The 24170-nt window shown below is 38.9% G+C and overlaps 1 protein-coding gene across 4 annotated transcripts in view; it reads right to left on the bottom strand.

Annotated features, from left to right (window-relative positions):
• Positions 1 to 24170, bottom strand: part of rgs12b (regulator of G protein signaling 12b) — a 46554-nt gene that overhangs the window by 13070 nt on the left and 9314 nt on the right. For all 4 annotated transcript variants that reach the window (XM_063476855.1, XM_063476856.1, XM_063476857.1 and 1 more), the window contains exon 6: positions 4807 to 4828. In XM_063476855.1, the coding sequence (XP_063332925.1) occupies positions 4807 to 4828 (22 nt within the window). The remainder of the gene's footprint in view (positions 1 to 4806; positions 4829 to 24170) is intronic.

Here is a 24170-nt window from a genome sequence, read left to right as displayed (position 1 = left end):
TACAGGCTCTTGGTAAATGCATTGAGGAAATTAATGACTGGTTGTGCCACAATTTTCTCCAGCTAAACAAAAACAAAACTGAAGTAATAGTCTTTGGAGCCAAAGAAAAACGATTACAGGTCACCAGAGAACTTCAATCTATACACCTAAAAACCACAAACCAGGCGAGAAATTTGGGTGTAGTGATGGATGCAGACCTAAACTTAGAAAAACACATTAAGACAATAACAAAATCAGCTTACTATCACCTCAAGAATATTTCAAGGATAAAAGATCTGATGTCTCAACAGGACCTGGAAAAACTAGTCCATGAATTCATCTTTAGTAGGCTTGATTACTGTAACAGCATCTTTACAGGTCTACCTAAAAAATCAGTCAGACAACTACAGCTCATTCAGAACTCTGCTGCTCGAGTCCTCACTAAGACCAAAAAAGTGGACCACATCAGTCCAGCTCTGAGGTCTTTACACTGGCTGCCTGTCCGTCAGAGGATAGACTTTAAAGTTCTGATGCTGGTCAATAAAGCTCTGAATGGTTTAGGACCAAAATACATCAGTGACCTCCTGACCCAGTATGAACCTTCCAGATCCCTCAGGTCATCTGGATCCGGTTTTTTATCAGTTCCCAGCGTCAGAACCAGACACGGAGAAGCTGCATTCAGCTTTTATGCTCCATATATCTGGAACAAACTCCCAGAAAGCCTCAGATCAGCTGAAACACTCAGTTTATTTAAATCCAGGTTGAAGACTCACCTGTTCTCAGCTGCTTTTGAATAAAGCACCAAATCCACACTTTTAAGCTTAAATTTCAAAACTTACATTTTAACTACTGATTTTATCTACTGTCCTGATTTTATCTACTGTTTTGATTTATATACTGTTTTGTTTGTTTGTTTGTTTGTTTGTTTGTTTGTTTGTTTGTTTGTTTGTGTTTGTTTGCTTGTTTGCTTGTCTTAATCAATTTCAAATCATGCTTTTTATTTGTTTTTGTTTTTAATGTCTCTGTAAAGCACTTTGAATCACCTTGTTGTTGAATTGTGCTATATAAATAAACTTGCCTTGCCTCCAGCTTCACTGTTTATGTTATGCTAACATAGCTGTGTCGCTAGCGATCACGTAGCACATCATTATCTACCAGCTAGCCCAAATTCAGTAACCCTACAAACGTCACTGCTGTTTAGTTTTCTGTCTTCATGTATGTTGTAACTAATTGTTACACCTGGTAAAGCAGCAATGCTGATCATTTTATCAAAGATGAAAGAATTTAGACAGTTTTTAACTCTCAGTGATGCTGCAGTGTTCGTTTACCTTTGGGACATGAAGAAGACGGAGTTTTGGACCCAGATTACTCCCAGATTTACGAGCGCCTTAGTCCGACAAATACGGTAATAACGACTGCCCGCTTGCATGTTGCACAAAAAAATGTGCTTTGGTGGGTATCTGATGGACAAACACCAAACCAGTTCCACATCACTGAAGCTGCACCATTTTTACAAACCAATTCTGGTTCATCCATTTCACTTAACGATCCACCTTCCCTCTTCTCATTCTCCGTTGCCGCCATACTTTTTCGGCCATGTGCGTATGAAAACAAAGGCACTGCGCATGCGCGTTTTACCCATATTCTATCGTGATATTTTATTTTCTTATCGTTGCCTAACATTGCACCGGTATTACCGTGAATGGTATAATATGGCCCAGCCCTAGTGCCAGACACCACAGGAAAAAAACTCCCACCCACTGTCCACACCCCAAGGCTTCAGAGATGTTTCAATGGCAAAATTTTAATGTTGTTACTGAAAGGCATTTTAAAGTGACAATTATGATAAGCAGGCTTAGTCAGTGAGTGAGTGAGTAAAGTAAGATTTACAAAAGGAAGTTCTTAGGATTCTGTCCAATAACAGAAATTTAAAAAAAACTGACACAAAGTTTCTAACTCGGTATTCCCCTGAAATTCCATTTAATTTTCAATAGATGAGAAACAGCACAGCAAACGCAAAGTGAACTGTAGGAAAACCACAACACTCAATCATTGCCCTATTCAGACTTTACAACATTAACAGCTGCTGTACAGACAGGTTAAACTAATTTATTATCCACCTGTCAACTGATAGTTCCAAAACCATATGTCTAAGAAGCAATCTCCATCTTGTGGTATTTTTCTTTAACTTCCTTCACGGGCCTAAAAAAACAAGCTGAATTTTCAACATGAAAACCTGCTGTCAATATGTTGGCCTCATTGCTTCCCTGTGAACAAAATCTGCATTTCCTTCAGTTGGAAAAACAAGTATTCAAAGCTCCAGCCATCTCCTCACCTGGGTAAAACTGGTAGGAGCCTGTGTGGTGCCAGCGGGGTAAGTAGCGAATCCTAAGGGGTAACCAAGCCCCTCCATCCATAATCCCCCTATCGGGGCCCCTCATGAACTCCAACACAAGAGGGCTGAACGCATAGTCCAAGAAAGGGTCCACATACACACACTCACACACACTTTTACACCAAAGGAGAAACAGAGAGAAGGTGGGAAATGGAAAAAGAAGGAGGTTATAATGAGAAAGAGAGAGAGAGAGAGGTTGCTGCTGGTGAGCAACCTGGATGACAACCTGAGAAAGCACAGAGAGAGTCAGGTCACAACATGCACACGCACCTGCATGTGCATTCACACAGCTCTGTGAGCTTCCAGCTAGGGTAACCGATACAAGCACACACAGGCCTCAGAAAGATGAATAATTCAAAGCCGAGAGAGAAGGGAGATAAAAATGCCGGGCATACGCGCGCGTATACATAGTGACACGGACACACGCACACGCTGCAGTATTGATGAGGAGCTTGTTAAAGGAAGGCCACTACTGAGGCTAATGAGGCCTGCAATACAGATGTTGTGGTGCATCTGGTGGAATCCAGTAGCTACATCAGGGCTGGTATATAAGGAGATGATTTAAAGCTACATTTTACACATTCTTTTAATTTTTTTCAATAAATGAGTCTAAGCATTGAAATGAGGCAATTTTAGACTGGAGCAAAGGAAATGGGCTCCTACATTATGCAGGAGGTAAGCTGGCTAAAATCTACTCAATATACATAATTTATGTATCATAACGTATAGTGATTTTACCCCAAATACAAATAGTTCATGGATGCTCAGTGAAAACATTCTAATGAGCGGCGTGTGTGTGCACAGAGTTACATTTTTCTCACTTGATCCCGGTGACAGTGATCTAACAAAAGACAAAACGAGAACATCATTGCAAAATGAGGAACCTCATTAGTCCCTTAGTTGTCATGTTCCCTATCTCATGCAAGAAAAAATATTAAAGGAGAGAAGTCTCACAAACAACACATTCTATCTTCCAGAGACATGCATTGTGAAAAAAGTGATGATAAACACTTCTACATTCAAGCTCACAGTAAACACGTCCACCATAAAATTCAGAGCTTCCCACCCCCCGTCTTGTTTCTCACCTCCTCTGCATTCTTTTATCTCCCATCTGCCATAAAATTTATCTTTCATATACATTTATGGGGTGTTAAAGCACAGTTTATCACAAATTAGATCCAGTCCAACAAATCATGAAAATACACTGTGTGAATGGTCTGTCATCCTGATTTAAACAACAGTACCAAGACAACTGAAAAACAACAACGACAAAAAACTAGAAAAGCACATCCCATGCAGCTTTCCAACAAGTGTCATGGAACTGGAACTGTTAGTTTTTGCATCTTGCTGGCACAGACGTTAAAAAAAGCCTATTATATAGCCCCACCATGGCAAGCTATGTAATGAGAAAAGTGAGTTATACAACCACTGACGAATGATCAAACAGCGTCTGTAACGGCTCCCCTTTGCAACACCTTCCCAGCCTGGAAACTGGCAGCCTAAATCTGATCAAGGCTTCTTCACAGACATCTGCAAGCCGTGATGACAAAAGGCGAAGTTCTATCTCATCACCTGGGAGGAGACTTTATCTGAAAGTTTGTATTAGTACAACTGTTGCAACGTTTTTTACTTTTAACTATTACACTGTGGTAATATGTGAACCGTTATATCTAATCTACATCTCTGTATCATAAATACACTTATAAGGATTACAGAAGCAGAAAAAAACCTACCAGTTGCTTTGTTATTATATTTACAAATTTGGCTATATATTTAGCTTGCAGCCAGCCACCAGCAGCAGAGTAAGCACAGGTGTGGCAGAAAAGCAGGCCAAACTAGCTTGCCTGTTGCTAGAGAAGTTACTGAAAGCAGACCAATGTTAGCTGGGTGCTACTGTGAGCATGGCCACGTTGAAACGCAAGACCTAAACTGATAAAATACTCGATACACGCTAAATGAACTGCATCCTAACAACTCAAGAATTATGGTAAAACTCCCAATCGAGGTTTTTTTTCCATTATCGCTGATTGTTCAACCCCACTGTTGACTTAAAAATCTTAGAAGACGTGCATTTACTGCACTTGAAAAATGTCTACTTTAATTTTACTGAACTTGCAACGTAGAGAAAAACAGCAAAACTAAACATGTCCCAGCTTGATGAGGACAGAGTCTGAGCACTGAAGGTGGGGTAAAAGCCACCTCTGCAGAGAAAGGGATGCATCAAAGTTATGATGCAAGACAAAACAAGATCACCATTTCTAAAATTATTTTAGAACAGCATTTGTTTTACCTTTATTTTAGTGCTGTTGTTTTTCCCCCTTGTAATTACTACACAAAACTTTGAATTTTCAATAAAATTCCCCAGCTCAAGTAAGAAGAAGACATGAAAATGATACTGAAATAATAAAAAAATTTAAGGCATATTTACTCACCTCCATCAGAGACTGCAGCAGACTGTAAAAAGCAGAAAGACATGAGTTAGGATCTTTCTTCATCACACAGATGACGCACATTAAAATCAGCTCACACAGGGTATGAGGCCCAAGAGGCCAGAGCATGCACTTTTGGCCACATTGAGACACAGACAGACTGACTGGGTTTCTAATAGGAATGATTCCATTATCAACACAGTTTCACATCATGACACAGCCAGATTAGCACCCACATTCATTGTCTTCTGCGTGGGTGGAATCGTCTGTTAACTGGCTGCGCTTGCTCTACAAGAAAACTCAAAAGGGTGGGGCCTACTGTCTGCGTGTATGTGTGAAAAGGTTAAGGATGGGTCCCGTCTCCTTTCAATAGGCAGGTGTGAAGTTTGCAATCACAAACATAGGAAGAGATGAAGAAACTCATTCAATCTCCATTTTAATGGTTTTCAACAACACAAACACGCAGATGTTAATACAGACACATAATCAAGCCAAACTTACTTCAGCCTAAAATATTATTTCCCTTACATAGACCAAAAACAACACTCAGAAATACACACATATGGCGTACAGCGGGTTTTCCTCTCAGACATGCTGAGCTAGGATGAGATCACTGAATGCAGACATCAGTAATGTAGATTACTGTGGAACAATGCATCACAGTGTGACTCAGAAAAAGCCAAAGCCAAGCAGGAGACAAAAGAGGGAAAGAAAGGAAGGAAGAAATAGAGAAAATGGTTTGAGAAAGTTGAAAACTAAAAAAAAAAAAGTTCAAAACTGAGCCTAATTTGCAATATGTGTCTTTTTATGCTCTTAATCTAACCGCCAACCTTGCTAATGGTGAACTTTCTGTTTATTCATGTTAAGAGAGCAGCCTGGTACCGAAGTGATCTGTAGGAATTTCCTACAGCGCATTTACCTTTGGGAAATTAACTTTTATTGAGCTCGTCATTACTCAGCACAGACATCAGAGTGTTCTCCAGATGAGCAGAGGTTTCTATAGGTCACACAGTCCATTCTTTAGAAATGCAACAACTTAGTTTGTGTGAAATAACATTGTTTCTTTCCCTGCTATGGTTTACTGAACAATAAAATCATTCATTAGAAAGCAAATTAATATGTGTTATAAGATCATTTTTATATTATACAATAAAGCTTTGAGCTGCAGCCTCATGTGCCTACTGTCAAACTGAAAGCTTTACTAGAGAGAAAAAATGATACTATCTAAAAAAAAAAAAAAAAAAAAATCCCTTTTAGTTGTAGTTATTTCGTATTCACTTTAATTACCCAGATTTCTACCAGCAGCCTAGGTTTGGTTTTAGACACATGTGTGTCTGAGGAGTTAAGATAGGGAACAGCATAAGACAAAAGGTCAACAGTAGGAGTATACCTTTGTGTTCAAAAGAGTTACTAAAACTGAAACTAGTATTAAAATAAAAACAGAAGAACCACAAAATCTAAAAAAAGGCATTGTCTGCAACTGAGCATTACATTAGGTTCCAAACTATGCAAATTTTACAGTAACTAAAATACTGCAGTGGAGGTTCTGCTATTCTAATAGATTTGTTCACCTAAACACTCGTTAACCAGTTTAACTCATTTGAACAATCATTAAAACAATAACATTCTCTATTTGTAATAAGCCTACAGCATTAAAATTCTAAAATATCCAGACTTATATTCAATTTGCAAACTGGGTACATCTAGTTCATTTGAACCCTTGGTGCTGTCTGTGTATGTGCTACCTGGTGAATTTTGGCCATTTCCTCTCTTAAGTCAGATCTAGTCCTGCCTAGATGGTTCTGTCAGTGTAAAGATGTTTTCATACATAAACATCAGACAATTTCAGGTGACCTTGAATTCTCCCTTAGTTACATAGGTCTGGGGGTTTCCCATGATGCACCGAGTGCTTCCTTATCAATCACCTTTTTTTTTTTTACTCACTATGTGTTTATACAGCTCTCTGCATTTAATCATTAGTTATTACTAATCTCTGGCTCTCTTCCACAGTCTGTCTTTTGTCTTGTCTTCCTCCCATCACCCCCAACCAGTTGAGGCAGATGGCTGCCCCTCCCTGAGCCTGGATCTGCCGGAGGTATCTTCCTATTAAAAGGGATTTTTTTTTTCCTGCCCGCTGTCCCCAGGTACTTGCTCAAAGGGAGTCATTTGATTGTTGAGGTTTTCTCGGTATTACTGTAGAGTTGTTACCTTACAATATAAAGTGCAACGGTATATGTGATTTGGCACTATATAAATAAAACTGCATTGAGTTACAATTTTAGAAGAATCAGGATGGAACATTTTTTATAGTTGTCCTTTGTCACATGCAGCACTCAGCAGGAAATTGTCCTCTTAAGATATACTACTGGAAAAACCATGTGTGGTTTAGGTAGGGGAGTTGCCTGGATAGAGAGTGCAAGAGGAAGGACACGGGATGCTCATTTGCTAGTGCGTTACCAGGGAGCTGCTAGGATAAAAACGGGCTAGTGTCCAATCGAACATCCCCGCATGCTGCTCAGTTGAGTGATGTCGAGAAAAGGTCAGGGCTGCAGTACATGTGTGAAAACGGCTAAAGTTTCTCAGGGATTAACAATTCCACACTGTCCCTTGAAGTACAGATGTTGGCTTCAGTGGATGGAAAGAGATTTGATGTCATTCTGAAGCAGCTGTTTGTGGTACAACCACAAGAGAGGATAACCAAAAATTACAAGAGACACAAAGTGATTACACTTATTAGAGCAAAAATCCGATTCACAACTCACACATTCCCAACAGCATTTACTGTGTCTATGTGTGTTTCTGTAGGTCAAGACATCCTGGCTTTGTTGTAGTTGTGAAGCCTACAGTATGTAAGCATATGGCCAACATCTGTCAAAGATGTGTCTTTTGTGTGTACCATGCATTTTTTGCATTTATGAATATGTGTGTGTGTTCACCCCTATCCCCAATTCAGCGCTAGCATGATCACTTCCAGACACATGCTGTGGTGGAGAGGTTTGGCCCCCGATCGAGGCCCCTCTCTCCCGTTTTCACTTGATTCCCCCTCTAGCCTATTTTCACTCTCTCCTTCCTTTTGTTTATTCTTTTCCCAGAATGCTGTAGCCCCAGTCTTTCTTCCTTTCTCTCACTTATTCCCTTCTTCTCCTTAAATCATTCTCATATTCTTGCCCTCCGTCTCGTTTCCTCAATCATTCCAGTGGTGTTTCCCTTCCTCTTTTGGCAAGTCCTGGTCATTCCTGACAGCCCACAGAGAACGATTGGGGCTTTTCAGACATTCCCTCTTCAAGTTCCTTTCTCAAGCCTCTATCTGTAGAGATGATATGTAGATGGAAAATACTTCAATTTAAGTAGGATACTCTCAAATGTATATCCCACTGTAAGGAACAAATGTGCTGCCAGTTCATAGGTGCCACGTGTGCTACTTTTAGCCTCCACTGGTTTCAGTTATTATCACATCTCCTATAATGTAGGCTGAGGATAGGTTTCTTACAGATATTAGTGGGCCTTTCATGTGTATTGTGGTGAATACACTGATAAGATCAGCAGAAAATGACACAACTTCAGAGACTGGTGATCATGATTACAGTTGTGGAGAGCTTGTTTGTTGTTGCTGTTGTTGTAGGAAAAAAGCAGAAACTCTGTATGTGTAGGATGTCAATTCTGGTTAAGCAAAACAGAGCTGCAGATAATGGTTCTTTCTTATTAATAAATAACACATTACATCTCAGATTAGAATTCTTATGATATTATATTGCATAAAAGCCCATTTCTGTGCTATTTTGGACAAAAAAAGACATTTAGATACAAATCTACCTGACTAGTATGATATCTGCATTTAGTTAACATTTTTATCTAATGTTTTCATTACAAGTGGACAAACTGAAACTACAAACTTCATCATATATATGTATAGTCAAGAGCCCAACTGATACTGGATTTTAAAGCTAATCTCATCAACAATGTGTGAGAGTCAAAAACAATGGAAAATATAATTAAAAAGAAGATGAAATTATTTGCAAAACATTTAAACAATACATTTATTTGAAAATGCATCTGTGTTATAAACTGTTTAACCAATTTAGGGCTGCCTATCCTAACTCTCATAGGTTGAGAGGCAGGCCAAGTCTGGACAGGTTGCCAGTCTGTAGCAAGGTTTAGCACAGACAGACAACAATTCATGCTCATATTCACAAGTATGGTCAATTTTAGGATGACTAACAAGCAGAAAAACTGAGGTCCACACAGAAAGGCTCTAGCTGGTTGATGCATTTAAACCCACTGATATGGTGAGGTGACAGTGCTCACCACTGCGGCACTTAGAGGTTGGGATATTGGTGACCGATGACAAAACAGCCAGTTTCTTTTTTTTAAAATCCTTGGTCCTTGGTTGTCCTGTGGAGTACCAAGAGCACAAACGAAATTAAAAAAAGGAAAGAAAAAATGTCCAGTCCAGTCCAGTCCAGTCCAGGGGGAACCCCCCCCCCCCCCCCCCCCCCCCCCCCCCCCCCCCAAAGAAAAAACCCAGCTTGGTAGAGTGCCCCACACTGTTAGACACAGTTACTTAGATAACTTAGAGAACTACATAACAAGGTGATGGCTTCAAATTGTTGTCAAATGACTAGAAACACAAACATGTTCAATTAAAATCCTAAATTTTGAGAAGCTGAAGCTAAGAAATGTTGTTTAATGTAATTTTAACTTTTTATCATCAGTTGTTGATGTTCTTGTTGACTCACAGATGAATTTATACTAAACAGTCAATACTGGCAAATAACCATAATGAACCACATCTTGACTTTGATCTGGAAATTCACAAAAATGAATGATTTTGGTGAAAAACTTCATAAGCTTATTTTGGTATTCTAGGAAGCCATGTGCACTGAATACTGACACAGTGGACGCGTTGTAGACCGTTACACAATGATCACATCACTGTGACACCCACTTTAACAAAAGATAAAAGCTGAATCACATGATTGCGCAACATTTAGTGGCAACACACCCTGGTCTGAACCAAAAATTCAAGACATGTTTTTATTAACAGTCATTTCCGGTTTTTCCATTTGATGGCTTATTGGGACCTCTTTAGAAGAGAAAAATTGGATTCATACATACATAAGACTTAACTACCTTCAGTAGGAACAGGGTGTGGTGTTGTGACTCTGTCATTCAGTAGGTTACATTACATGGAGGTTGGAAAGTATTTTTTAGTCTACAGGTCAAAACTTGTGTGTTTACTCGCATTCTCCTGCTTTTAGCTCCTTGAACACAAATTGCCACCTTGCAGATACATGCCTGGACTGCTTATGTTGTGTGTGTGCATCTGTGGCTGTTTCTTAAAGGTGAGAAGTAAAAAAAGCACAAATACTTTGTTAATGTACTCAGGTATCTGTACTTGAGTATTTATTGTTCTGAAAACTTTTATTTTTACTACCTACATTTGCAAATGAATGCAAAGTATTTCTATGTACTAATATTTTATTATTACATTAATATAGCTTTAATTTGCACTGCATGAAAATAGATCATATTAGAATTGTCTTTTAAAAAGTTACTTTTTACTTTATACATTTCAAAGTCTGTACTTTTTCACTTTTACCTGAGTAAAGAAAGTGAACTTCTTTACTCTTTACTTTAAACTTTTTGAACAGAAGTATCTAAACATCAGTCTAAGTAAAGAATATCTGTGCTTTTGCCACCTCTGCTGTTGGTGGTTATTGTTTGCGGAGGTCCAAATCCTTTATTAACTGTGACTAGTGTGGAACGTATGACTTACATCATCTGTTATGAAGCCTGGACGTCGGGTTCAAGCTATGACTAAGCACACTGTACAATTTACAAATGCTCACTCACAGGGTCATAATATTGAAACTTCGACTGTAATAAAAGTCTCTTTAAACAACCTCAAGTTTCCGAAACATGCCCTGTTTACGTTTGAGCGTTTAGGCAGACGGCAGAAAGGGACATTCTGTTTTAATGGATGACACACAGAGTGACCAGTAGCACTTAACAAGGTGAACAAAAATGTCTATCTGTGGGAGAAAGTGTGAGGGATAACATATGCAGTCACACACACAAAGACTAGACTGTTTGTACGACAGGAACTTGTTCCTGGCTCAAACACTGGAACTTAAATGGCCACCCTTGGAAAGGAAAGAGATTCTACTCTTAGAGTAAAAGATGACAAAAATATAAAAGAGTGCTGATCATGTCTTGTGATTTTACATCACTACAGGAGACCACACCCATAACTGAACAAATGAAACATACACACACACACACACACACACACACACACACACACGAACACACACAGAGATTCTGTCCATAAAAGCTGATTTAGAATTCATAACACAGATTTTCAGACTGCACACATTCATAAACACACACATCCATCTGAGGAGGAAGCTGTTGGGCTAACAGTCTCAATGTGTGCATGCTACTGTGTTTACTTTTAAATATGAGGTGAATAGTGGCTGCCATTTAGAAGACCAGAGTAATCCTGCCAGGACGGGGGTTGTGAGAAAGCCTAGCTTGAGCATAGCTTAACTCAGAGAGGCAAGGATGGAGTGAACAAGCTGATTAGGTTGTAATGTTTCAAACGAAAGTCAAAGAAGGGTGTGAAGCTGTGAACATGAGCAAGAACGTCTTCCATGTAAGCTCTGGGTTAGTATCAAATTTAACAATTTAACCAAAAAACATATATGAATCAATAAATAACACAGAGTAGCTTCTCTGAGTCGCCTATATCAACAATATGTAAAAATTCAAGTTTTTTTATTCCAAATTGAAATCCTCTGGAATTCTAGGATAAATCCCTGCAGCGCACTAAGAAATCAATATCCACTCTCAATGAAAGGAAGGAATGCGGATAGTGTTTGTTTCCCTACAAAAGAGCCACACAGGAGGTGTGACTCAGAGGCTGCCCCGGTGATAAATTTCTGTTTTACTTGGCTTGATGCCTTAAACACACTACCATCACACAGACAAAGGAGGAAACACGATGTAAACACATATGAATCTGATTGAGTACCCCTGGCTTAACACCTGCAGATATGTTCTCACAGCTGCCAGTTGATGTGCTAAATTAAGCAAACTTCACAAGAAGTGAGACTTCTGACTCAGCTCACCATTCCACTGTCTTACAGCTGTTATCTCTCACTTTCTTGAAAAAACACAAGACCAAAAGAGCCTACAAAAAGCAGATCTTTTCCGACATTTTTCACAGTCTCTGGCTTTGTTTCTACTTCTCTTTCTTTCTGTCTCCTGCTCTGGCTCAAAAGACATCTGGCTTTGAGAGGAAGAGAAGCAGCCGCCTCAAATTTTTGTTAGTCTGTCTTACTTTATCTTTATGCAAACGTACCACCACCAAACCATTTCGTTCTTGAAAATAACAGACAGAATGACTTGTTCATTTTAACTTGTACCCCGTTCCTTTCCCAGGAGCCTTTCCTTATTTTGTCTTCATTCATATCCTGTCCCTTTGTTTTTCCTCAGCTGAAGGTAATAGATTCCCTTTCCTCACCGTGTACCTTGCTCATGGTAACGGTCCCATTTTTCGTTTATCTCTCCCCGTCTCACTTGTAGCGAGCAGAACAACACTTGAATGAAGTGAATGATATTTACACTCTCGGTTTCTCTCTCTACCTTGTTCCATCTCTTTGTAAAGTATACAGAAGACAAATCAAAACCAAGACTTGGTTATTGTTTTTTATTAGTATTATCAAAAATGGTTTTAAACATCAGGTAATGTTTGAATATTTAGTTAAGATGCTTCTATGAGCATTGATCGACAAATGAGTTAATAAGAGAATTAAGACTCTCCTTCCACTCCTTTCACTTCCACTCTATTTAAAAAAAAAAAAAAAAAACACTGACTAGAAGAGCAGTTCCTCTGTGAATACCACCTGTAAAGCACTGTGTGTATGAACGTGTGGATGCATTTACTCACTGTATTGGAGTTCCAGACCCGCTTGAAGGAGAGCCTCTTCCTGAGGCTCATCCTGCTCTCCTCTCAAAGAGGAGGAAACCCAGTGACTGTTTAATCTACATAACTGAACCACAAAAACACAATCACTCATGTGCACTGACGGAGTTTCTTCAGGACCTATCTAGGACTTGAAATCCTTGCAGACAGCTAACTTGGATGGAGCCATAACTCAGCAAGTCTATCGCACACTCACACCTTAGAATTAGCTTCAACTGCCTGTTAAAGTCGTATTAAGACACTGTTAACGTAGCTCACTGTTAACGTCCTTTTCCTCTCTTACAGCACTCTATAGCTCTCCCTCTTTTTCCCCACACGCTGAGCTGACAGACTGACTAGGAAGTTCCATTCTCTCGCAAACACACGCACACACTGACACACACTCACACGGCTCAGTTTCCATAGTGACACGCCCCCATCAGGCAGCAGTTACTGAGAAGGGGAGGGAACAAAGGTCAGTCTGCCAATCATGTTGCAGCAAGGCCATTACCTCTCCACGCTTCTCCTGTTCCTCCCTGTTCAAATTAAAGACAGGCGCAGGTATGAGAAAATTCAACTTCTCGTCTGGTCTCAAGTATCATGAGAAGGACAGAAGACTTTCATCTCGAGCAGCTGCTTCAAAAAGAGATGATTGGAAATTCTGCAGGTCTGCTAAAAGGTCAAGTGAAAGCAAAGCACTTCACAGGACAGAGTGGCCTACTTCTGTGCACAAACACACACGCACACATAAACAAAGACTGCAATTGAACTTGTGCACATGGCCTTAAGCCTACCTCACTCCCCCTAATTTCCTGTTTTGTCAGAAAGAAAGAGCGTCTCTTAAACCTTTCCTACACATCAACATTATCTTTTTTTGGTATCACTGTCTTGATTGACTAACTGACTGATGACTCATTTCTATACTCAAACAACACATCCACTGAATGACTGTGTCATTTTAATTTGGTCGGAGTCCAGCAGACAGTAGCTGGCTCTGCGTTACACTCTGCTAGCAGTGTTTGTGCGGTGTGTTTATATCACATGCATTGTGCAACCCATTTTCTTTTCTTCATTAAACAAAAGAGCGGAATATGAGAATGCAAATGTTACCTGTGTAGTGTGCAGTGGATTCACAGCAAAGGAAAAAGTTAATGAGACAAGCACCTTTACCTAATGATTGATTTGTAGTGCTGCATTAAATCTGCAGCATAGACTAGGGATTAAGTCTGTACCCTACACTGTAGCCTGACATCCAAGCACAAGTAATGGCAATGCAGACTGCAACAACTATGTTGTTTGGTAGTAATAAGCCATGTAAACACAGTATATTGACTTGCACAAGGATAATACCTCCGTCATACAATTGAATTGTGTCTAGCTTGCTCATTAGGTTAATAAAATCTTCATAGCTCTGACTATACGTGCATACACTCGGATATAGTTTGGAAGTCTTCTATCCTCTCTGCATTTCAGTAAAAGTAATTGTTCAAGATTTATTAGCTCCAAGTCCAACAGTTCTGATTAATGCAGGCACAAATTCGCAAAAGTATAAATGCAAACAACAACATCGTCCATTACATATCAACGCACTACTATAAATTACACTTAAACCAAACATTTCCAATATCACCAGCTATGGACTAAGAGTCACAAAGGCAATGACAAGATCAAGATTTTTTTTAATCTTGATTATTTAAAGTAAACATAGACAGACAGGCAAAAATGAATGCAAATAATAGTTTGCACTTACAAAACAAAATAAAATAAAATGAACACACAGAAAATATAGTTGGACTTTTGGTAAATTTCCTCAATACTGTCGAAAAACACCTTTATGTAGTATTATGATTTCTTCTCATATTTTACCCCTAAACAAATCATCACCATATTACAGTAAAAGAAACTAAAAGTACCACTAAAAGTAACATAAACCAAAATGAAACAAGCAATAAAAACTGCCAAACTTTAACAACTGTGGCCTGAGCACGATTCTCCCAATACTGCACAGAGTTCACATGTTAAAACTGTTTATTTTTTAATGACAGTTCATTAACATCTGGTTTATGAGTTCTACATTTCTTCTTTACAACTATTAATTAACATTTTTTTAATCACACTTTTTATTCTCTGGACTGGGCTTTAATGTTATGGAGAATCCAAATATCCTTCAAACAGTATTTTTTTTTTTTTTAAAAAAAGCCTTGTCATTATTTAATATTTGTTTCGGGTTTTTGTCCTTTTATCTCAGGCTCTAAAATGATGTGACACCTCTCAAAACAGCACCAAAAAGCTTGGCTTCACCCTTAAAAATAGTAAGACGACCAGTAAACATTAGAAGCTATGTTGGGCCCTATGCCCATTACATTTCCTTCAACTTTCTATGGGGAAAAAAAGTCATTTCAATGACTACTGGCCCATAACAGGACATTTTTCTCCTTTCTTTTCTACGCCACAAGCACCATTTGAGGCCATAGAGCGCAAAATGTTGTGCCATATTGTTAATGTTAACCTTACACGTCCCTGTATCATAGCAACATCAGAGATGGCTCCAGCACTCAGCGCCCCCACGACCACTCTACACACATTGACAGAGAAAGGCTGAAGGCGCTGCCAAGCACTAATTATCAGAGCTTTTAGTGCTAAAGGAGACTGCCCAGAGGAAGCCTAATTTTTAAAAACGTTCAAGTTTCTCGGGTTCAGCTGATTTTATTAAATGCACCACAAACGCTAGTAAAGCCAGACTGATTAAATCCTAGCTGTGCCATTTGGGAAACACCTATCTGGTCAGCCACACATCTCTGACAACAGGGAAGAACCATGAGTAATGATAAGAAACCTGTGCTCAAACAAATCTCTTAACACAAGGGAAGAGATAGGTGGCAGGGCGCCACACAGGATGAGAGGGATATGACAAAGTTTAGGTTGGCTAAATCCGCATCCTGGTGATAAAAGGAGAAAAAAAAGAGCAGAGGCTAAGAGAACAAAAGAACAAGGAAGACGTTAGACAAAGAAATGTCGCATCTCTCACTCCTCTCTTCATCCTAATTCCTATGGTCGAGCAAGCAGCATTTTTCCTTTGTGTGTTCTCCTCCCTAGATAGACCCATGCTTATCCAACACAGAAGCATGTGAAAAGTTCTTATTAAGCACACATTTTTGCACTTCTAGAGTAAAACAACGCTTCTTACACTGTCTTCGTTTAGAAACATTTACATTGTTGAAATATATAACTAATAAGGTATTATTTAAATGTGTAAACAAGTACATTTGAAGACACGCTGCAATCTATTACTTCCAAGTCTATGTTCCATCACCTGGTTTAACTGTCTCACTGACCTCTTTCAGTCTTTATAGATGCAGTATAGTGAAATACTGCTGTAAAATACTTCAAGCCTACAAAACTTACATCCAGAAATCCAGAAAGTAACTGGCATGTAAATTCAATGTTGCTGAAAATTAACCCAGAAATGTTTGGGGAAAAAAGCTCATTGGGGTGATAACGAACAGCAAACAGGAATTCAGTTGCAATCAGAATCAATCAGCTCAGTTACAAACCATCTTTATTAAAGAGAACACATTTTATTTCCTGCTAAGAAGGGTTTAGTTTGGCATCTATCCATTTTTTTGCCCTTTATTACAGACAATAACCCAACATTGCCCCCTGCTGTTGCCACTTAGGTAAGACAGAGAATTCATACTCTGTGTCAATCTCAGATCAATCAATTTATGGAAGCGAATCAGCTAATAATGAATAGTGACTGCCTCTATTATAAGCTACAGTGGAAATAAATGAGGTTAAAATCTATTTAAAGGTAGAAAAGTAAAAAATATCTGATTTATGAGACAGCTGTGCAGTATTTGTACTTGACGCACCATTAACTGTGCATCTGTTCCTTTTGCAAACTGCCTAATGTTTCCTTTGAAAGCTCACTCTTGAAACTGGTGACTTTCAGATCTTTTTTTAAGATGACACATTTTTTTCAGTTTGCTATATGAATTACAATGACTCATGTTACTGTCATTAAAATTGTAAATATAGGTAGTAGTAAACTGTGATTCCACTGACTGAAACACTTGTTTAACAGAGATAAAAAGTACAGGTTCAAACATGGTTTTCCTATCATTTTATCTGCATTTTTTGACAATTTAAGTTAACAAAACACAATCTACCAACTGACTTATCACATGACACAGTTTGATTGTGCTGATGTGGTAAACTGTATCTGGCACTTGTTGAAGATAAAAAAGAAACGATTGTGTTCATTTGAAAGTGGAGCTGTGGTGTTTCATGTACAGGAGCAGTGTTGATCTTGTCTCATTGTCTCATCATCTGATTTTCCTTCCCTAACACACTCTGCTCTCAGGGGATATCACGAGGAACAACACACACATACAGTCACTTTGAGAGTACACACAGACACACACAGAAAAATGTGTGTGCAGGTTCTTATCTCTGGGTGTTCTTATTCACTTTTTAAGATATGAATGAGTTTTCTATGCCTGGATGTGTGTGTCTGTGTGTATGTGCTGTGTGTGCCGGGTCAGAGGCCTGGCAGGCTGCTCTTTTCTCACAACTGTGTTTAGTGAAATTATGTTCTGTGCTGCCTTCCACCACAGTGTCAAAACTCCCTGACAAAAAACTTAATATGTGTACACACACTCATACACAACCACCGACCTGTTAGGGTACATAAATACAGAATCACTGACAACATAACTGACCCACTACCTTTATACTTTGCATAAGAGGTGGTTATTGCATTGTTTTTTTGCAACACAGTGGATATTTCTTAGAAAACTGCTTTAAAACACCAATTTGATGAATGGATTCACAGGACTCGAGAAAAGAATCAACAGGTTTTCTTTTACTTCAACAGAGCCAAAAGGAGCCTGATGATTGGGTTGTGCATGATCACATGATCTGTCATTCCAGAGAGAGCCTTCACAACTAAACTCTGAGTGCATTAAATTCATTTTAACTTAAATAAATATGTTTAGGATCACTGGCACGAGCCGATAGTGCCTAGAGGCCAACAGCAAAATAGAGAAGTGTCAGTAAACAGGAAGTTTGGCAAGGCCTTTCATAGCAATTACCAAAGAAAGATATGATTTTATAACTCAAACTCACACAAACATCCATTTTTATTTTCAACTGAACTTTAAGCATCTGTTCCAGCAATACTGTTCTGAAACAATCAAGATTGTGTAACATAGCTATGATGCTACAAATGACAGAAGCCAGAGAGCCGTTAATGGGATTAAATATATAGGATGCATCTCACACACACTTGCATAGATTCCCTAACAAACGCAGGCAGCTCGTTTACTCACAGGATCAGCAGCCGTTTCAGAATCCGCGCTTGAAGTTTGCTGCTCCATGAAGGAAGAGACAAGTAATCCTCAGCACTGCATGTGAGAGCTCCCCTCTGTGCGCATCGTCATCAGCTGTTGAATGTGCGTGTCTGCGCAGAACAAGTGGCAAAGCCCAATGGCTTTGAAATGTCCAAAACGCTACAGAATGTCGCTGTCGCTAGATTCCCCGGTCCCTCTGGTTCTCTCTCTTATCCCCCCTCCTCCTCTTCTTCCCTCTCTATAGTCTCCTTTGCCCTGCCTCAATGCTCTCCCCCTCCTCTGTCTCTGCTTTTGCACCCACCCTTGTATAATTTCTATTCCACCCACACTGCTGTGGGCAGAGAGGCACGCACAAACACACACTTGAGACAAGTGCGTAGGCAAGGCTGCGGAGGGAGACCCCTTGCCATTAAGGAACACACCCACACATAAAATCAGCGTTGGGATGAATGTGTTACAGCACATTGTGCTCTTCTGTCAACTGTTTAGTATGCCCCACGCTTGTCTGGGGCGTGGAGAGTAAACTGACATTCACGATGGCAGAGGGGAGGGCAACAAAAAGCAAAATAGGGAGGAACACACTCAGTGTTTTGCAGCAATCTTTCCATTCAGCTGACAGCTATGACTGGTGTCTGTTGCCATGATTAGGTTGTGTATGACAGTTGAAAAGTAGCTGCATTCCTCAACATGCCTTGACACACAGTGAAGGTACTTGCCCTATTACCCACTCCCCCCCCCCCACACTCATCTCTGCTGGTTTTCCTCCACTTGGCCCAGGGGTGAAGACTGAGAATAAAGCAGCACCTCACTTACACTGATCACTGATAAATAAGTCAAATGCATTCAGATACAGTCTACCGCAGAACAGCACAATGTTTTCTCATTTAAAATATATACATAAAGTGTTCTGTCAAAAACACATTCTGGTGCAATTTGAATAGAAAGATAAAGTTAGATTTTTGGACAACTACATAAAGTTCATTTTACAGTTCAGAGCTTTTATGTTTGGAAACTCAACCAGCATTACACATAAAGTACACCAACTTCACGTGTTAGTACAGGAGATCAGGCATGTGGCCCTTTTACTGATACAAATTTGAGATGGGTAACTGATTCTTTACACTTACTTAAACGTGTGTAGCGTTCTATACAGGGTCAATAGCAACCTTGTAACTAACTGATCATCAGAAACTATGACCACCTGTATAAAAGCAGAGATTTTGATAGTCTGGGGCATTCAGATGTGTGTTAACACAATACCACAGTCACCTAACACCTGTAACACCTAAAGCTTGGCCAACAAACAGCAAAATAATCTCCAACACATCAGCAAATCTATAACAGAATGGATGAAAATTAAGAACCAAGGTGCTGCAGTTGCCCATTTAAAGTCCAGACCTCAACCTCACTGAAATGCTCGGGTGGGCCCTTAAAAGAGCTGTGCATAAACAAATGCCTGTAACCTCAAAGAAATGAAGCACTTATAAAGGAGAGTGGGCCAAAATTCTCCCACACTGATGTGAAAGTCCGATACAAACATACAGAATACAATTACGTCAAGTTATTGCCATTAAAGGTGGCTCTACATGCCACTGGGTGCATTTTACAGAGGATAGTATTGAGTCCTTTGACTGCTATTTTTTTTCATAACAAGCATGTTTTGTGGCTCCATACAGATTTTTTCCAAAACGGCTCTTTTGATAAACATTAGTAGTAAACATTAGTAAATGCTGCTGTCAACCCCCGAAGCTTCTGAAAACAGTTGTATAATATACTCTGTAGGGATAAAGGAAGCTTTCCAAAATGTGATACATTAACCCTAATCTTGTCACCAAGGGTGAGGCTTGTTTCAACAGATAACCTGCATTACAAACAGGGCATGGAGTTTGAAAGTAGTGGGAAAGAAAAAAGCAGAGAAGGTCTAATGAAAAATGGTAGTTGCGTTTTTTACATTCCAGTGTTTTTTAAGCTTGAATTTAAGGTTTCTTTTTTGGTTGCATTACAAACATGGCCGTGTGTCTGTCTCTCAGATATCTGGGCCGTATTTGTGAATCCCTAGTGATGTATTACAGTCCCTCTATAGTGAATATGAGATCAGAGTACTATTAGCTTTCATAGCTTCCAGTATAACTTTGTTAAACAAATACAGGTCACTTCTTATTCCTAGCTTTGATTGATTTTAATGTTTTTAAGAAGCATTTTGTTTTAATTATAATTTTGTGTTCATCAGCCAGATGTTATACACACAAAAACAACATCTAAAAGGATGATAAATTAAAGTAACTAACGTGTTTGGTCATAAAAGGCATTTCAAGTCTAGACCAATAATAAATGTTGATACATTTTGAGCACTGAGTCTTTGCTACGACAAGTAAATCACGCTCTATGTAAGCTAAGATTTTAATTCATCTATGTCACAGTTATGCACAAGGATTAAACCAAAAGCAAGACTTGATGATGCCTTATCCTTATAAAGATAAAGTTAATATGTGGCTTTATTCTAACTATGCTTAATATTAAATTTAATAGCACTAGTTTTCTTCTGCTTCATTGGTGATCATTTGCTGAAAAAAAATATAGATAATGCTAATGTCTTAAATGTAATAGAACACTAAAAAAGACAAAAAACACTTACATTTAACTGAAATAGCCATCTGTCAAGAAATGTCCATCTATTAAACGCCCAGTGTTCAGAATTGCATATAGGATTTAAATAAAGTTTTAAAAGAAACACTGTAGTTTCCTCTGTAAAATTGCATTCTAACTTTAGTTAGAGTTATTTTGAGATTTCAGGAGACTTGCATGATAAAAGCAAGTGAGAGTCAACAAAATTTAGGATTTTTTCTACTTAAATGACCAAGTCTACAAATTAAATAAATAATTGTAAGTAATACAGAAAAATGCTGACAAAAAAAATAGAAGACATTTCAATGTTTTGCTATGTACACTTGATGATATATATACTTGTCATTTGAAATACCCAAATTTTACAATACCTTTATAATATGCATTAAAAACTGGTCTGAGCTTACAGATAACAAAGCTGTTTATTTTATTTTATTAGGAAGCATCAAAATGATTTAATATTACAGCACCAGTTACTTCTTAGATTTAATAACACTCCCTGATTTTGTGCCACTGGGATTTTGCTGGACCTGTCTTCAAGCTCAACACTGCACAGTGGAGAAAAATCTCACCTTCTTCCAACTATAGTTATCTTTCAGCTCATTGTGCAAACAGCCACAAACGGCCCATTGTGAGAATTGCTTGGTGTTTGTGCATTTATTCTGAAAAATTTCTTGTGACCGTTGTTAAATCGAGTACACTGCAGATTTCAAACCTCCAGGACCAGTTGAGAATGATGTGTTTGCTTTGAAATGGCTGATTCAGTTAGAGTTAGGTAGCTCTTTTTTTCTTGGTTGGTGATGGTCTCTAAAGTAGCTCTCTGTGGTTTTAAACATTAGTATTCTGAAACAAAGTTCTGTGTGTACTATTTAACACGTTCTTTAGCGTCTGTATGTGTGTGAGCGTATCTGTATATGTCTAAGACAAAGAAGTTAAATGCCTAACTAAAGTCCAACTAGGAGCCTGACACACTGAATTGTGCAACTTGTGTGTGGGTGCTGCGCAACTGCGTAATAGTTAGGCTCTAGAATCAGATCTGTCACAAGATAAGAAGGGAACTAAGAGGCAGACTGCAGGTTTCCACCAATATCAGTTCTCCCAATGTTAAAGAAGGTGATCCAGAGCTGCACCAAAACTGTTCGTCTTTCATCCACCTCTCTGCCAAGCTTAATCACATTCTTTACTGGCAGACAAACAAATGGACAAATGACACTAGTAAAATCATATTTCTCCCCCTGGCAGATGAATACGAAACGAGCCTCAAACTCTGTCTTTTTTTTTTTGCTAAACGAGCCACAAACGCGCCTGCTCACACAGTCTGAAAGCAGCATGAGCAGCACATCTAACAAGATGTCTGATAGTTGTGTGTGTGTGTAAATATGCCTGTGTGTCACTGATTTAAAGCTGGCATTTGTTTGTGTATTTTCATGCACAGCTCTTCCTGCATGTGTGTATATACACTGTGCATTTGTGTGTGTGTGTGTGTGTGTGTGTCTATATACTGTGTGTGCTTTTGTGTTGAGGCCGCACTAACGAGGGGAATGTCAGCTTGTTGCTCATCAGAGCTCGTTAGAAGTGCAGGCTAACACTTAGAACCCCATTACCCCCCACCATCGTCACCACACAAACACACACATACACACACACACTCCAATCTCTCTCTCTCCTTCCCCCTCGACACAACACAAAGGCCTCTCTGTTTGTGGACATTACTGCATGTGCAGCGAGTGAAAAAGGCCTAACGACCGGAAGAAAAAGGTGGAATAGAGAGAGTGGGAGGATGAAGGGGTGAAGAAGAAAAAGAAGAAGAGAGGAGCCCTGCCATTGGAAGCTCTGGCAATGGGACATCTACCCCTGTGAAGCTCATACAACAGTTGCCAACTCAAGTAGCAGAAATTCTACACTGCTTCCAATATCATCCTTGATTGTGTATGGTTTTTACATCGTAATCTGCTCTCAAGAGCCTGTAGGTGACGTTTGGACTTTCCGTTTTGAATGCAAATTAAATATAGTTTGAAATGAACCTGAATAATAAAAGTGTGAAGTTAATTTGAAGGCTCCAAGTGTCTACTAATAGACTTTCGCTTTGAGAAATTTGTATTCATTCAAAAGATTTTTCTCATTAAAAAAAACAAAAAAAACAACAACACACACACACAGCAGCTTTAATTTAGCTAAATAATGGTCTCACTGTTTAAAATACAACTCCTCCACCTTAACTGCAGGCCCGGGACCTCTGCGGTATTTAACTCCCAGTCGTTTTCCCTCTTTCTCCCATGCTTCCTGTTGCCATCTACTGTGCTGTCCAATAAAGGGAAAAATGCCAAAAATGCATGTTAAAAAAAAAAACTATCACCACTGATGCAACAGTGTGGGATTTGCTTATCTGCTCCCACGGTACCCCAGTCACCACTAAACGGCGGAAACATTAAGCTGTCCTCTGATCTCTATCTTAGAGCCAAAGCTACTGTTATGAATTTTGGTGGAGACAGCAGACTCTACCGTGGTCTTGGCAACCTTCACACAGACACACGTAGAGACAAGTCATGATGACAGCAACACTCTTTTACACTGTTATCACCAGGACAGTTTTATGATTCGCTTCCAGAAATGGAATTTCATAATAAAATCCCACCTTAAGTTACACAAATACAACCTAATACAAATAATAATAAGTCTTTGTATCTTTCCCATCTAAGTACCAAAATAGCCATTGCTGATTTTCTCTGTATTAAATCCTGTAAAGTAGAACTAAATAGGGATATTGTTAGGCAAAACTCATGGCTCTCAAATGACTGGATACGAGGTCATTTCTTGAAGCTAAAAGAAGCGCAAAAGGCTAATTCTTGCAACAGTGTAGCAGTGCTGCTATTTGCACAGTTTATATTTAAGAAAACAAACAAAAGAAAATCATTAACTTGTCCCTATGACAGAACAGAAGCTTGATTTCTTTTTCTTGGAGAAATGTAAAGAGATCTTCTTCTGTTGCTTACTGGCCATCAGAGCTTTCAGTATCAACAATTTAAAAAAAGCATATACAATCAAAATTTGATGGGGTCTAAGTGTCCTTACTTACACTCCTTGTGAACTTGGTGAAGCTCTGGAAACCTTTAGGTGGTAAAAAGCTAGAGATTGCTGGTGTGTGTGTCATTTTTACTATAGATCCCTCTAATTCTCAATCTTTTTATGTAATGTAATGGAACGAGGCTCTTATTTTCTCTTAGGGAGGGGAACAAATTGTTTCTGCTTTATGTTTATTTGAAATATACCAATGCATCTTTGTGGTGTTACATTTTAAAAATTTATAAAAACAAGTGAGTACAAAAGATGGCTCTGTTCTTTACTGTATATGTTGCCATGGTGATATGAGAAGATGTATCAGCTTGATGCATCATGTGAGCATGTATGGAGTGCATGAGCTACTC

This window comes from Pelmatolapia mariae, linkage group LG6, assembly GCF_036321145.2.
Source record: "Pelmatolapia mariae isolate MD_Pm_ZW linkage group LG6, Pm_UMD_F_2, whole genome shotgun sequence".
NCBI lineage: Eukaryota > Metazoa > Chordata > Actinopteri > Cichliformes > Cichlidae > Pelmatolapia > Pelmatolapia mariae.
The sequence above is the reverse complement of the archived record's forward strand: the minus strand, read 5'-3'. Positions and strand labels throughout refer to the sequence as shown.